The 16711-nt window shown below is 40.6% G+C and overlaps 2 protein-coding genes across 12 annotated transcripts in view; one reads left to right on the forward strand and one right to left on the reverse strand.

Moving 5' to 3' along the window:
* The window catches only part of LOC118422843 (serine protease 23-like), a 51174-nt gene that overhangs the window by 14669 nt on the left and 19794 nt on the right, over positions 1–16711 (reverse strand). For 4 of the 10 annotated variants that reach the window (XM_035830642.1, XM_035830641.1, XM_035830644.1 and 1 more), the window contains exon 2: positions 10067–10126. The exons of 1 other annotated variant lie outside the window; for it this stretch is intronic. The gene's annotated coding sequence lies outside the window, so the exon portion shown is untranslated. Of the gene's footprint in view, positions 1–2873; positions 3543–8409; positions 8567–10066; positions 10127–15579; positions 15712–16711 lie in introns of those variants that run through there. 5 more of the 10 variants (XM_035830648.1, XM_035830647.1, XM_035830645.1 and 2 more) reach the window with 4 other exon arrangements.
* LOC118422842 (NADP-dependent malic enzyme-like) overlaps positions 4140–16711 on the forward strand; it is a 39830-nt gene continuing 27258 nt past the window's right edge. The window contains exons 1-2 of one of the 2 annotated variants that reach the window (XM_035830637.1): positions 4140–4380; positions 4690–4783. In XM_035830637.1, the coding sequence (XP_035686530.1) occupies positions 4343–4380; positions 4690–4783 (132 nt within the window). In that variant the 5' untranslated portion in view covers positions 4140–4342. Of the gene's footprint in view, positions 4381–4689; positions 4784–5080; positions 5285–16711 lie in introns of those variants that run through there. The other variant, XM_035830638.1, reaches the window with a different exon arrangement.

Below are 16711 nucleotides of genomic sequence, written 5' to 3' on the forward strand. Positions count from 1 at the left end.
CCATGATAGACATTTCAGTCAATCTTAGTGAGTCTATGAGCAAAACTTGCTCCAAAAAGTGCAGGAAATGGCTTTTCAGAGGGTCCAGATTTCAAAATTTCCCCGGACCTCCATTGCGACGCCTTTGGTGTCGGACATGGTGAAAATATGTCGAGGGAGTTGGCCTCAAAGACTTACGCAAAAGCCTTGTCTTTTAATAGAAATTTCATTAAACTTCGCAAGCGTTTTTTGCCCGTCAAAATGCAGAAAATGGCGTTTCAGAGGGTCAAAATTTCAATTTTTCCGGGGGAGCATGCCCCCGGACCCCCCTAGGTAGCTCACGCCTTTGGCGTGAGTCTCGCGCCTGCGGCGCTCGATGGTCCAACAATTACTAAAAAGAACCCCCCCAACCAAAATCCTGGCTACGGGCATGCACCGGACAGACACAACGGGGCGACCAGCACTGACCTGTAACGCAGCTGGAACCGCTTGACCATGATAGTGCAGATATGTATACCTAGAAGTCTACAGATAAATTTTTCCTTATAAATCTAGAATGTATCTTTCAACAATAACAATAGAAACTTATTTCGCATAAAAAGTTATAACTTTATAGGTCAAAAGCAGACCGTTTTTTTTATGTTGTTGTTGCATCTATGCTGTGTCGATGTTTTTCGAATCTTACGTTTGAGGCTTTGAATCACAAATGTTTACTACAATTCTTTTCTTGTGTTAGTTGACAGTTCACACAGTAGTATGTAGGTCAGAGCGCCGCAAGTTTACATGTAAACACACACGGAGTCGGCAAACATTCCCCAACCCCAGACGGACAAAACTAATCACCGTGCCTGACATTCTCCTCAAAATAACAACAGCAAACTGTAGGGCACAACGGATGTTTCTTTCTATCCCCTTTCCTTTTTCATTTCCTTCCTTCCTCCTCTATATATCATGTCTTTTCTTGTTTCTTTCTTTCTCTCGATGTCTCTTTTATCCTCGTTGTTCTTTAAAAAAGGTACCGTTACGCGAAAGAAGCATGGACAGAACCAAAATAAATTTAAGGTGAACCGTTTTGCAAAATGCTTCAAAGAAGATGAAAAAGTAGGAATGACAGGGTTAAAAGAGAAGCACAATCTTGACAGGGATAACTTGAAGTGAGCCAAATCGTACTTCAATCAGCTATGTGTGGGGCCGGAACAACGTGCTCAAATCCCGTGTAGATGTGTAATTGGGTTCTGCGTAAGAAAACATCTTCAACTTTCAAGGATGATAGCATAATTTGATACGGGTGGTGTTCTCTCGACACAGGGACCGCCAGGAAGTGTCCGAAGATAGCGGCGGAGATAACAAAGAGTGAGAGTGGGGCCGGGGGGGGGGGGGGGGGGTTGGAAGATACCAAAACCATAACAATATTAATCTGCGCAGATAAGATAGAGATAAACTGACAGGCGTGGAGTGCAAAATGACCATAGTATTAGATGGAATCGAAGGATGGGGATCTACTTAAAAAACAATAAATGAGGGCCATAGAGGGAAGAAGATGGACTAGGCTCCTGTAACTGTCCTTCCAAACTTGGAACTGTGGGTTGAGACTGAGAGGGAAGACGACATTCTGGCCTTTTGTCCTACATTTCTGCTTGGAGAGAGGGAGGGAGAATACCTGTCTGTCTTCATCAGATAAGATGAGTCAGGTGCCAAGGCGTACCTGACCGGTAGGGGACAGTCCGTTATACACACAAACGGAGAAAAGAAACAGTCGCCAAACTCAACAGTCTCCAACGTTATATTGGAGATCAGGAGACATGATATGATGGTCTGAAGTGAAGCGAGAAGAGAAATCCCACTGTGTCTGTGCAAAAGAAACGTCAAGTTATCGTCGTATATCATATACAGGGAGATAGCTTGTTTTCTCCCGTCTTGGTAGACATGTTAGAAGATAATGATTGACAGATAAGGCAACACCTGGCAGGAAGACATCCATCAGGGGAGGGGGTTCACAGCCGGATGCCGCACGGGAGGGGGAGGGGCGCCCTGACTCACTGAGATCGTGCTGGGCACGGCCTAGGTCAGGCTGGAACCACTGCTGACCGGGAATGTTAAAAATCTTAATGACTTCTCTAAAAACACGTGGGAGAATAAACATTTCACTCAAGGCGAGTCCCACTTGGGGTAGAAAATATTCAGGCTACATTGTATCGAACATGGCAACTACTAGACAAGCTACCAATGCAAGTCCCAGTGGCTTGTAGATCAAAGTAGGAAACACCGTACAGGTGCCTGACGATCTACAGACTGACCATGACATAAGTCATAACCTCCGATTTATAGCCATTATACTATACTGTAACATCCCTCCGTACAGAGCCAGAGATGCTATGCCATGCGAGGGTTGAAACCCCTAACGAGTTTTACCTTGCCGTTTGTTTCAAAACTACGCTGGTTTCTTCTTGATAGTGATAAGTTTGTTGAAACCTATTTTTGCGAATGACTTTAAAACGTCTATTACAAAACATGACCTTCCTCCCTCAGTGTGTAATGATGACCAAATTGCCGGGAAGGCACTGGCAGATATGGGAAACAGGTGCATGTTATACGTGAAGCTAGTCTATGTACAACTTCCAAGTATCACGCAGCACCAACTTTGCACTATCAAAGATATACATACAAGTATACAGATTGCGATCTAGAAGATGGGCGGCTACATGACAACATGTGTCAAAAAGACAATCGTTTGGAGAGTTTTCTCATTTTTATCATTCCTGGTTTCACACTAGCTTCATTTGGAATCTACTACCAGACGACCCGACGCAAACCAGGATCGCGTCCTTTTGAGCAGCACAGAATCTTTTAACTTAGAACTCAAAAGTCAAACATAGTCAAAGTATAACACTTACCAACAAAACGACTCGTCAAAGGTCGACTGATTACGGATTTTCCACTCCAGGCTGGGATCAAGAACGAGTCGAAATTTGCCAAGAAAGCAGAAACACCCCCAGACTGGTCCAACAGGGCGGGTCCTCACGGCAAGTTCTAATACTTCGTGATGAGACCACGAGAGAAAGTATGCTGACATCGCCCGGTGTTTCTGAGTTCCGGAATGAATAATTTTTGATCTGTAATAGATAGCGCAAATCCCTACATGACTCGGGGCCGTTCATTTAGGTCAGACCTGTGGGAGGAGATGGCGCGTAATGAACTCTTTCCACAGTGTGTCAATCAGCCATTAGCTGTCAGTCTAGATCTATAGAATGTGTATCCTTTTCTGGAAACATCCTTCTGACCAATCAGAGAGCTCCCAGCCCTGTGATCGGTGTCCAGGCAGAAATTGGATTATGGATGGGATTATCGTTACCATATCACAACATGTGACTTTGACCCTCAGATTCCTCCACGTGGCCACCTGTTTTTCCAGTGGGTCGCAAAGAAGAGAAATGGGTCCTTTTCCATCTTGTCAAGATAAAAACGCGTAGGAGGTATATCATACTTGACAGCATGACTCCGTCCTGTCCGTAGGTCGTGACACCGCTCCCAGCTTGACCAGCCAACTCCACGCGACCTCTCCCCCTCCCACAAGGTCATTGACCTCTGGTGCCCACCTGCCGCCACCACTCTGTCTCGCTCTAATTATTTCTGAGTCATCTGACGTCATTTCTGGCCCTAATGAGGTGAAGATGTCGTTTTGATTTGATAAAACTTTACATTTGTGTCATGAGTATATGACACTAAACCAGAGAGTCAGTAGTGCAAGACTTTCTACGTACACAAGGTTATACAAAGATCACAGCAATAAAGACATTGTTATCGGCTACTATGGCTAGTTATCTGTTGGCAAATTCGTACGAGATTAAATTATCGAAATTCATGGACTCTACAGTCTACAAATCAACAAGTAGCGATTTTCACTGTAGTGACACTGAATAGAACAACATCAGGCAACAACTAACCATTCATGCGCTTGGAAACCGGCGATCCCACATTGACATAGACACGTCAAGACCAATTTGAATCGTGGAATCCTTATGTGAATGTCAACCAACCCATACAATTTACTCATTATGTCACCTTCCTTATTAGTAGTCCACGACTGGTCAACGCGTCGGATGACCTTCCCATAAATAAAATTCTTGGGCTGTATTTTTCAATCAACGCCTCGCACAGCGGTCACCTTGTAGATGTCTGTGACGTTAAATCACGTTCTAGAACGCCATTTTGACGTCACAAGACCTATGGACAAAGCGTACATTTTCACCGTGCTTCATGCCCTGAGACTCTCCTGAACATTGTTGTGGAGGTAACATCCCTGAGGACAACGATGAAACAGTGACGGTTTACAGACTTCTACCTTGGAGCGTCTGCTGTCGACATGCAGCGGTACTGCACAGTGCTGGTTCGGCGGATCAGGTTTGTATAGTGTGACTTATATGTTTGTATTGTGTGGCATAGAACTAACCAGGTGCAACCAACGGGACCCAACTAGCCTGGAATCCATCTCTTTTTAGATTCCTGATTCCTAACCAAGTACCCGTATTTGCAACAGGCTAAATACGGATAGATGTTCAAAAGGCAGAAACAGAAAACCTGAAATTTTCGAGGTAAAATATCAACATAGCAGACATAACACATAACATTTTGAAAGAAAAGTTGGTCGTTTCTTTGATGACACCAAAGTTGAGATTATATTCCTTTAAGTTTATGTTTGTGTATATGCAGTACCAGCGCCGCCTGTAGGACCGAACAGAAAACCAAGTCCTTCCATCAGTACCCCCGCGGCGCGGCTTTGCTGCAGGACTCACGGTATTACAAGGTCAGTGAAGGGAAGACGTTCACTATGTGTACGTCTACGAACGTAGTTATTACAAGGAGTTTATTACAAGGAGGTTATAACTTCCTTGGTTATTACGGAGCAACCGGCGTTCTAAATGCATACATACCAGTCTCGCCTAGCAAGCACGTAACTTTTATCTGGTTAGGCAACAGTATTAAATTAACGGCATAGCTTCTGATTATTAAATATGATCCCAAACTTGATTTCCCAAGTATTTGCAACGCTTCGCATCTGCTTCCGCATTCCATTACACTTTCACTTTTGCTGTGAAATTTGGCGCGCTGCTCTGTGGTTGGCTGGCGCTCCTGGGTGAGATAAAAATGGCCGACCAAATTTCGGGGGAGAACCGCAAACATCGACCTTGTTGAAGAATTTGGTAGCTGTTTGAAGGGCACCATGGCTTCCAGAATCTCACAGAAGGGACTGATGTTCTTTAGAGCGTCAGGGCACAAAATATTGCGGGATTCTCGGACCAATAAGGTAAGGAAAAGGTGCAACAAGCATCTGTAGAGCTTCGTGGTGTACCGCTATATGCCGGGCCGCGGGGTGACATATTTGTTGACATGCCGGTTAATATTTGATTGTGACCTTCCCCCTCGCTTCGGTCAACGTTCACGCGCACGCTTTTGTGGATTTTATTTCAGTTTGAACAGTTATCTAGCCCAACCCGTTCAAATCTGGCAAGTTTAGTCAGTTTTAAAAACAGAAATATGTGGTTTGTCATTTGTCAAGCGTTGAGGTATTTTGGTAACCTCCTTGGTGACACGTTAGGATTTGTTTATGCAGCTTTTAAACATGTCTCAACGCAGGAAAAGGCTTTTTGCTGAATTGCAGCCAATTGCACAGAGGTAATAGCAATGGTAACTCGTTGCATAGAGAAAATTGATATGCACGGCGTGTAAATGGATTTCATGGTCCTGTTGTTTCCGTTACTCGAGGATGTTGGGGTGGGCGGGGCAAGTGACATTACCAGTCCATTTCACCTTGGAGGTTCAAATTAATACGCTATCGTAACTCACAAGACCTTAATGGCAAAGAGAGATACCATATAGCATACTTCTCTCATACTTTGATAATGCATATATCAACATCTATAATTTTTCATCCACTCAGAATTTCATACACAATAAATAACCTCTTAACGATTTGAATATTTGACATTACAATGAATGATGACTTTGCAGTTTTTTACGTTTCGAATCTACTAGTGGTAAACGATATTGCAGTACCGAGTGCATTGAAGGTTAGCACTGCATAGCAGTAATATTGCAGTACTTAATTTGAACAACAGGGGTCTCTTGTGAATGTTGTATCCAGGCCATTGCATGCAGGATATTTAATAGAAATTAGCAGTTGTGAAAATTTCCTCCGGCTATCTGGGCAGCATTACTTCTTTCCTTGTATTAGGATGATAAAGTCTACGAGACAAACTAAATAAAAGGAAAATGATTCCTTGCATGTATTATATATTATATATATACCTTTTGGAATGGCTGTTTTTGATCTCCTAGGTAATAATCCATCTAATTTCTCCACATAAAGGTCAGTCTGTTAGAAATAATTCAATAACAGCATTACTTCTGGATATGATTATTCTGAATAAAGTTACTGCTTCAGGACACTTTCTTATTACGCACACATGGTCTCACAAAAGATATGATCCCACATGGTTGAGCTTGGCAGGTCATTTGTAGCCACACTACAGTGCTGTATGGTAATGCTTCGATGAGTTGTGTCGCCCCTAGCATTGACCTGTGACCTGACCTCTGACCTAGCAGTAATAGACGAGCCTTTGTTTATTCCGACAAACCTGATCTGGACAGTGGTGAGATGAAGCAAACTGGCAGCTAGCTGAAAAGGAGGGAAATGTTTGGGTACTGGGATGTCACCATATGTCCTGGTCAGGCCTCATGACTTCTGTGTCTAGAAGAGGTAGCTGTTTTTTCCTGGTTCTTTAGGAATATCGCTCTTGAGTTCGTCATGGAGGGAGTAATGTAAGATGTACGGACAGACAACAAGAAAACATGTATGGATGCTTCTGATTCCTGAACTCAACTCTAGTTTATTTCAAACGTTCCAACAGTTCGAATGCTGCACCTGCGAACGGGCGGCAACGTCGCTGTTGGACGTCGAACGGCCGATCCCTTTCGTAGGTGCAGATGTCAAGCGATCGCAATCTAAGAATGCTACTCCTCCCACAGTCTCTGATGCAACACAATGTCACCCATTCTCAGACTTCTACCATCCTACGTGTACACATAGGCAGTGAGACAATGTCTGCTATGAGCATCTTTGAAATAGCTATAAAAAAACTTTGCCCTGTAGTTGAGTTAAGCCATGTATATCCATTAAGTTAACAGCATTAATATTCAGCAGAGTTCAGCATCTTCGGTTTGCCATTGAAAAAATAATACTCTAAAAAATAGAAATGGAAGCCATGCTGAGAGCAAATCATCTGAAAGTGATGAATGCAGTGAAGTTTTAAAAACAATAAAATATGAACATCGATATTTCACTTTTCAAAGTACAAGAGTACTTAAGACCCTGTTGTCCAGACTTTATGTTTTTTACATACAGATTGTAAAACTAAGATGAATAGACTTACACCAAGTTACATGTAGATAGAATGGACTTACATGTAGTTATTCTATATCTATTGAATGCTTCTGTTTAAAAGTCAAATAGGAAAGTACCACACTCAAACCATGGCATTAAAACTACATGTTTCACTGATCGCCCAGTGTCAGACACTGTCAGTACAAGGCTTGAATTACTATTTAAAGCCCAGGTCATTTACCCCTGATTCAATCAGGTCATGGAGTAATTTCTTCTCCATTTCCGCAAGGTTATGTAGAGGTCAGGCAATGTTGATACAAGAAATTACAGGGCTGGTTAACCCAGGGTTATAAATAAGAAGTGAGGTTAGATGTAGTGTGTCTCCTCCAAACAACACTGGGTTCTGTTCACTGAGGCCTAATCATCATAACTTTGCACTATACAATGTAGTTACAATAGACAACTGAACAGTGTTCTCAAGAAACTGGCCATACTGTGGACAGTGATGATCACCAGATGACAGGCTATTTCACTTTAGCCCTACCATCCTATCTTAGACAGAACAGCTGCAACCTTAACGTTATCTTAAGACTTGTTCCATTTATTTGTAAATGTCTTCCATAGAGTGAGTTATGGTTGTTTCTGGGGCAGGGTTATACAAGCTTACTTATGTCTTGGGAGATATAGGTCATAGCCATCAGGAAGATGACCTAGTACTATTCAGAATAAACCTTTCAGGTAATGTTAACATGATGTAATATAATAGTATGTGAAATCAATTAAATGTTGTTAATGATAATATATGTATGATAAGTAAGAACTTTAGTAAGTGCTTCTATGAGAGTGGCCCAGTGCTAGCTTGAAATGAAATGTAATAGAGTCACATACATTTGTACTCTTACAAGATATTGATTAAAGAAAATCAGAAGAGAATCAAAATATATGATCGGTACATGGTCTATTAAGTAATCAACAGAAGTGGTTGTTAATGCTTATACTTTGGCTGATAGTTTTATAAGAAATCAAAGTGTTCAAGTTATAACACTCACCTTTTGTGTTCAACTTAAACATCACACTGTCCTGAACTTAAATGTCACACTCTTCAAGTTCAACCAATCAAGAGACAGTGGATTGGAAGTAAAACAGAACAGCACAGAGAGGACTGAGTCATGTTAGTTGTACCAGGATTGTTCTACCCAGTCTTCTACCTCCAGCCTCTTGGGCATGTGCTTTAACAGTCAGCTATAACACACAATTTGGGACAGAGATGACCAGGGAGGGTTCACTTTAAATCTAACAGGGTTCTAGAAGAATCTGTTTCATGAAAAAAGTACTGAAAAAAATTCCATTTTTCACTTTCGAAGTCTTTATTTTCTTGAGTGACTTACACAATTTTTCAACAGTTCTTGAGACAGCCCTGGTCTTTCATATCCATTCTCCAAGAGTTTTAACAGTCTTAGGTCATTGGCACAGGTCTTCTGACTAAAATCGCACCCCTAGCGGCCGGCCCTACAATTGCTGCCGCCCTAGGAGGGGGTCATTAACCCCAGCCAGCAAGAAATTGTGTAAACACAGGCTAGCACAGGTCTTGTCTCTGTCAATGTCACTGTTATCAGTGAGCTATGATCTGGTTAATCCAAGGGGTGTACAATATGTCTGTTATAGGACATGACTTGTCATGCTTCAAACAATCTTTCTAGGTCATTTGTGCACTTCTTGCTGAGGTTACACTTACAGTTATCGGTGATTACAAAGGATACATATACATGTACATCATATTAGAGAAGATAACTGTACCAACTTTATCAAACTCCATTGATAACCAACATGGTAATGGTTTAGTCCTTTCAGCTCTAGATATGCTACCATATCTAAGAATATTTATATGCCCATGTCACTGTTATCATGTCTTACATGTCTTTATCAGCTGGTTGAATAGGATTGAGAAATAGGGGGCTTGCTTGGAAATGATGAATAACTTCAATAAGTTGTATAAAACATAGTTTCACATGTACCAGTAGGAACATCAATCTTACCTAATTTTTCTCCTGGATCTATATATAACACTTCATTTTATCCACCATCAAAAGACCATATCATGTTAGGATTGCCTCCAGGTAAAAACATTACTGGATGTTCCCTTGAATGTTACCACTTGTCCAGTTTCACCATTGGGCAGCCTTAAAAATGACCTCTAGTGACCCTGTCACAAAGTGTCTGACCACCTAAGTATGAGATGGACACTGCCTCCTGGGCATGCACAAAAACTGGGGTGGTTCTATTTTTGCATTTTTTCACGTTGATCTGGCCACCAAGAATTCATCATCATGTGCATATGTCTTCCTTACAAGATGTACATACTGTTCAGCACTGTGTCAATCACAAATTCCTCTTGGCTCTTAAGGGCGATTTAAGGGTAAAAGCCCCATTTTTGCTCCCACCATGAGATTTAAAACCATTGTGAAAGTTTCGTGAATTGCAGTACATATCTGTTTTCTACAGTGTAATACTTGTAACTTATATATAATAGCAATACTAATGATCAAGGTATCTACCTAAGAGCATCTCTAGCCTGAAATCCAGTCGCTCCATTTTACCTCTGATCAGACTTGAGCATTCATGGGTGGATTTCAGGCTATTTCTTCACTCCTGCATAATGTAATAGGAAGACGAATTTGTCGCACTTAAAACAAGTAATAAACTTACTTTATTCACTGTTGTGGCAGGAATGGTCTACTGTTCCTTCTTCATTCCAAACTCTTCCAACTGGAAAAACAAACACATTTGGACTGCTTAGATAACATTTCACAACATTTTCTTATGAGTTTCACAGGAAAACATGCTTAAGATTTTTAAGTCGTAGTTCTTTCTTCTTTTTCAAAGTTTTTGTTTTTGTGTTGCTTCTATCAATGCAGTGACCGTGCCCACACATCTCCTTTCGGAACCCTTTCATATGTCGCGGCAGTCATGCGATACCTCCAGCCTGCATTCTCTGAGTCGTTAACATCAACGTTGGATAGCCTTTTTGTAAAGCTTTTCAAGTACTGCTGTATCATAGAGGACACAAGAGAAAAAAACATGAGGATTATGATTATTCAAAGACCCTTCAGGATCCGTACACAGGCCAAGAAATGCATGATTGTCACAATGTGTCTCCACCTGCAAGCCAAAGTACCTGCTCCGAGTCCTACAGACAGCAGCTCTTCACAGGGCTGTTTATGTGACTGTGACCTTTGGTATCGCAGTGGGTGGCTGATCTACCATGTTCTTAACTACTGTCTGCTCACTAACAACTCAGTCTGCTGCTGTTTCTCACAGACAACAGTTGGTTTCTTTTACTGTAAGTTTTTTTACTGTTAGTTTACTGTGAGTGTCAGTCTTGAAGTGGGATATATAAAAAGCCTGGCAAATGGTAAAAGTGACTTGCCTCATACTCTTAGACTTGATAGCAGTAGGAATGATAGGCGACTTGTGTGTTGCCACCCAGTGGTATTAGGAAATGTACATTTTGGGGCTGAAGTAAATACTGTACAGCAATGTACCTTTGCGGTCATGTTTTTGGTGCCATTTGTGTGCATATTTGTTTGTGGTTTGTGTGTGGTTTTGTGGACAGCATGACAATCCTTTTTTTCTTGCCTTTCAACATTTCTTCAGTAGCCTGATTTAATCGCGCTTCTCAGGCCCGTCGTACATTGCCGCGCCTATCCGGGAAGAGGCTACAAGCTCCGGATAGCAGAGTTTGCGTTACACAGACTATTTCTTCAGGTGTTCTGACTTTCTCTTGGTTTTCATTTTGCCTAACTGCTATAAGTCATCTCCCATGGACAGTTCTAAACAACCAATTGACATGTACTGTGCCTTACACAGCAAGATGGATGAGTGTTGTCACATACCAGTGATTAGGGCAATAAAGAAGGGATAATTGGTACTAACAACTCTGTAATCATGGCCACACACCCCAGGACTTTGGGTCTTTTTGTTACATACAGTAGAGAAGAAATGGGACACACAAGTAAACAGCATTTTCCATATAGCCTTGAGTCTACCACAATTGTACATCGTACTACATGTTGAGTGACCCTAGTCAAGTTAAACATAGAGCATTTGTCCTCCTCAGACCTCAGCCATCATGTTTGTCCTCTCTTTTCACAATGTTGTAGAGTGATTTGAAGCATATTGTGATCTCGCTTTGAATTTCTCCACACTTTTTTTTATATCAAAATAAGAAGGATGTTTGGAAAAATAAGCTGTTAATTTGTAAACTTTTGTTGACTGGATTTTAAAAAGTTGTAGACAATTGTATCCAAAACAATTAAAACTGAGGCTACATAGTACAGTGGTAGACCCCAATGAGAGCCTCTGCCTGGTGAGACTTTGATGGATAAGGTCTCACCACAGTGTTTACTGTCACTTACCTGTCACATCAGCACCTCCACAAAACCCATATGACATGCCACAACACAGTATACTATTCAACACTCACAATTAGGCCATACCAGACTGTCCCCAGTGATTTGTGTCATTTTCTAATCCTCATTTCATCTACTGAATTTGAATTACATTAAGTGTAATCAAATGAAAGACATTCAATTCAAAGACAGGTAGTTCTCTTTCTTGGGTCATTTTCTAATTAGAATCTAATAAAATTGCATTTCTTAAACAATCACCAGCATAAAGGGCTTAGGAATAGGAAGATGCCAACTGGCAGCCCTCTAATGTAAGAAATGAATTTTATGAATATCAAGTCTTCCTCCTTTCATAGGAAATACGACAATACTGTAACAGTTCACTGTCCTATGACCTAAAAGGATAAGAGATAACTAATCAACAACCTGTTTTGTTTCAAAACATGTTACCTGTTGTTCAGATATGTTATCTACAAACTCAAAATAGCTCCAAATGAGACTGAAAGATTACTTTGATCAGCAGGATGGCTGGTATTTGCAGGAATATGGAAGTGTACATTTGTTTGTGCAGCTTTAATGTGTATTACTTTAATATATGATTTAAGCTCAATCATTTTTCTCCCTCTCTCTTTTGTATTGACTCCAGTATTGAAAAAAATGAATGAATCAATAAAAGGATGGATGAATGGTCAATGAAACATAAAAACCGAATGAAGAACAGACAAATGAATGAATAAAACCTTGACCCCAATGGAAAGGTTAGCTCCTTCCTGGATTGCCATGGAATCCCTCCCACTCACTGTTCCTTCCTTTCCCAGAAGAAAACAGAACAAGCCTGAATCTAGGCCAGGGTGATCCTCACCAATCCCTCATCATTGATACCAGATAAGGAACACAACTTCAAAGCAGAACTCCCTCCTGGAAGCTGCCCAGATGGGATAAGGCTAGAGAAAACAAGACAAATGGAGCTGCCTCCTTCCTGTATCTCCTCTGTAATGGCCACTTCTCTAGACATTCTTGTCTTATCAGTAGGGATGATCAGGGAGGATAGCTGATAGCAGACATGATACTGTCTGGTGTAGGGAGACTAGAACAGTGTTATGTCCATGACAATGTATTTCTTCCCATTCTAACACACTTGGTAGGCAAGGGTAGCTCACTCTACAGTCTACTAATAAGGAATGTCAGAAAGGTGGGCTGTTTTCAGTGTTTATCAATGCTTTATAGTGTTCAATTTACCAGAGGCTTGCATTGAAAAAGTTACAATTTTTACTGGGATGTAACTTTTGTCATAACACTATAAAATTGTTATTTTCTTAAATCTGTTAGCTAAGGAAGAGAAATAATGGATAGTTCTAGTATTCAGATAGTTGTTACAGATTTCTAAAGACTCTATCAGTCTATGTAGAATACATATAGCTCAGGAAATATACTGTATGACATCTGACCTCTCTATTAGCCCTGATTATCACTAATCCCAGGAAATATATGGGAAGGAAATGGGTGTTTATGTAGCCAATGTAGCCAATGTTCTATGGCCCATTGGCAATACTCAAGTACCAGATAATAGCCCAGTTAAGATCTATCCAGTCCTAATGACCATTTAATGACCCTGGGAGGACATTGGATTCTTAAGAAGGAAATGAGAAACAGAAAATCAACGATCATCATCTACAGTCTTTCAATCAAGGATGTGAAGAAAGAAAACGTAAGTTTCAAACAGGACCTTGTAAAGAAATTATTGAAAGAAAAACTTAAGCTTACACCAACTACTTGAAGCTAGTGGTAAAATTTATTGTTGAAGAATTCTTTCATGTTCACTTGAGGCCTTGATTCAATTTAACCTATGGCTGGTTGGACACCAAAGATTGATGGATGGAGAGAAGGAGATAACAGAGGGAAGGAAGGAAGGAAAGGATTATAGGCAGCACAGAAGGTATAATATGCAATTTCAGAACACCACAAAAATAAGATGTACAAAGAATTGTAAATCAAATTCTTTATTGCTTGTGGCTTGTGGCTCTATAGTCTAAGGATTATTGATGATGCTTTCAAATTATAAAGTCAGCATATTTCTCCAACAGTCCAAGGCAGAGAGGAAACGGAAATGAGAACAAAAATTGGAAGTCACTGTTTATCAAATTGTTTAGAATTAGACAATTTACTATAGCAGGGTAGGGGAAAAGGATGCATTCACTGTGGTCGTGGATGAAACAACTGTGTATTAGAGAATCACATACATAAAAATATGTTCATGTGTGAGAGCCTCAAATATAAAACTCATGTGAAAATTTCACGATTTAAGGTATCTGGGACTGATTTTGTTTTCGTCAGTTCTCAAGGAAAATTCTGTCAAGTGCAGCTTGGAACGATTTCCTCCAAGTTTATCTCCATTCTTCAAAGACTGTAAACTGTGAGACAGTATACTGTAGACTTCCACAGCAGGGGACATTGTTATCCTTGGAGCCTCGCCAAGGTCAAAGTAATTCCTTTAAAGGTCAGTTGTTTGGAGTATTAGAGTTCTACATATCAAAAGTCACAACTTATCAGTGTGACTGTTTTTGCAGTGCTGTGTCAAGGACTAGTAGTAAAACCCTTGTTATCTTCAAGCATGATCAGTATTTGTCAAGAAACTGAGTCAAACTTATTCATGATGTTGATTAGAATGTTTAATTTTGTTGAGTCAAAATATTTGTAGGATGGTTGAGAAATATACAAGTACAAATACATTATCATCAATCAATAAGCCTACCTTTTTCAGAATTGAATCATGATGATTTAACGTCATAGTAGCACCTTCATAGTAAATTCAAATCATACTTGAAACATGCACGTTCATTCTCAGCTGTTTTAGAAATGTTTTAGAGCAGGTAACAGTACCACTGGGAGTCAGTATACAAACCTTATCAGAGTTGGCCATTGTAGCCATGATTCATAAAAAAGTTGTTGACAAATGAGTTTACATCAGTTGATAAAGAATTTATGCAGAGACCTTGGCTGTCATATATATACCGGGGGCATTAAGCTGATTTGTCAATCAGCACGAATATCAATTTCCTAGAAAGTAAGACAGTCAGAGTGTCTCAAGTCCCTGAGAAATTCATGCCAAGGTTATCTATCTTTCCCAAGGTGGGCACAACAACTGGGTTGCTCCATGGAAAAGCTGGTGTTAATCCAGGACCTGCTGTTATTCTTAACAATGTCTCCAGTCACCTACATGTATCAGTAGCTATTGGACTGATACATCTAGTAGTGATGGTATGTGCCTCTGAATTCACATTTAGTTGACAGAAGAGGATGGACACCCACTATGATCAGCATGTTAGAGTTTCAAAGGACACAGCATTGTTGTTGTCCAAGACAAGGGCTTAACCATGTCTATCCTATGCTCTTGGGAGGACAGAGACCTGTTTTCTCCATACAGTAGCGGGGTTAACCCAGCAGGACAGTGCCCAAGGGAACCTTGACCTTTACTTTAAGTGAGCTGATGAGAATGTCTGCTCAGGACATCCATCCAAGCCCCCTGGACATAGATGGGCTTTGTAGTAAAGCAGGTACATTTGTGTACGTTTTGTATGCAACCAAAGTCACTATATACTAAGTAGTATCCAATTACGGCTTTATATGCTAATCATGCTAAACATGGATACTGTCCTTTTTTTTCAATCCTTAAGTCACTGGTGGCACCCTATCCTTACAATTTCTACTAGACCCATAAGAGACAAGCTAAGCACATCACACCATACACGTACAGATTACTTTATCTCAAAATAATACATGTAATAATATCAAAGCAGGAAACTGCATACTTACAAAATCGATATGTGACCACCTGCCTTCTTCCATTGCCTGAGAGACTATGGGACGTAAATGTAGACGAAAGTGCTAAGTTGTTAAGTGCCCGTGTTTATCTTGAAGGGTGTAGATGTGTCCCTCCTGTCTGTCCCCTCTATCTCACAGCTAACCCCTGCAAACCTGCCCGGGTCCATGTGTCAGGACTGATTTCCTCACCCTGTTTCCACAGGCAGAAAACAGCCAGGATCAAAGCCTGGGTTGGAATGCCACTATCAGACATGTGGAGGGGATAATATCAAACAGAACCTACTATAGAAAGATTTTCACAAGCTACACCTAGTTTACTTATCATTAGTTCCCAGACTTTGTGGAAAAACACAACAATGTTATAACAAAAGGCAAAGTAGCCATTATATTAGCATGTCTCATTCACAGCTTCCCAGACAATATGACTTGTTTATTCTGAAATGTAAGGCTAGTAATACATGTACATATGCATGTACCTCTGGACAGGTATTATGACCTTTGACCTATAATATTTCAGTGGAGAAATGAATAAATTGAAAATTCTACTATATTTGTTAGACAAGTGTGTCCTTGTAGAATTAAATGATAAGAAGAACTTGGTGCAATTTTCTTGAAAGGTTTCCTGGAAGGTTCGTTGGATGTCTTCATAACCTAACCTATGTTAACACAATCTCTCACTGGCTGTGGTTAATGACCCCCTCCCCTAGTGGTGGCAACTGTAGGGCTGGCCGCTAGGAGCGCGATTTTAGTCAAGCTTTTCATAACCTTTCATAAAAATCAAACATTAACTTGTGGTGTCCATCCTATTACAGTATTTGCTGTCTGACTCATGACATAAGTAAACCTTGCCACCATTAGTTGGCTGATATATTCTACATCTCAACCCTAATAAATTCACAGCTCTGAAAACATCTGAAAAAGTTCTGGAATTTTAAATGTCTCAGCATGTAGGAATGGAGGCTTTCAGGTGAAGGCTCTAACAAGAGCATCATAATGCCTGTAGGTGTCATATGGAGTATTTCCTCAATAATTCGAGGAGATACCCCGGTATATGAGTGCGGGAGGTGACACACAATACAACGAGAGTTTATGCAAAATCAAAACTGTTGAATCAAGACACATT

The sequence above is a fragment of the Branchiostoma floridae genome, chromosome 9 (assembly GCF_000003815.2).
Source record: "Branchiostoma floridae strain S238N-H82 chromosome 9, Bfl_VNyyK, whole genome shotgun sequence".
In the NCBI taxonomy this organism is placed as follows: Eukaryota; Metazoa; Chordata; class Leptocardii; order Amphioxiformes; family Branchiostomatidae; genus Branchiostoma; species Branchiostoma floridae.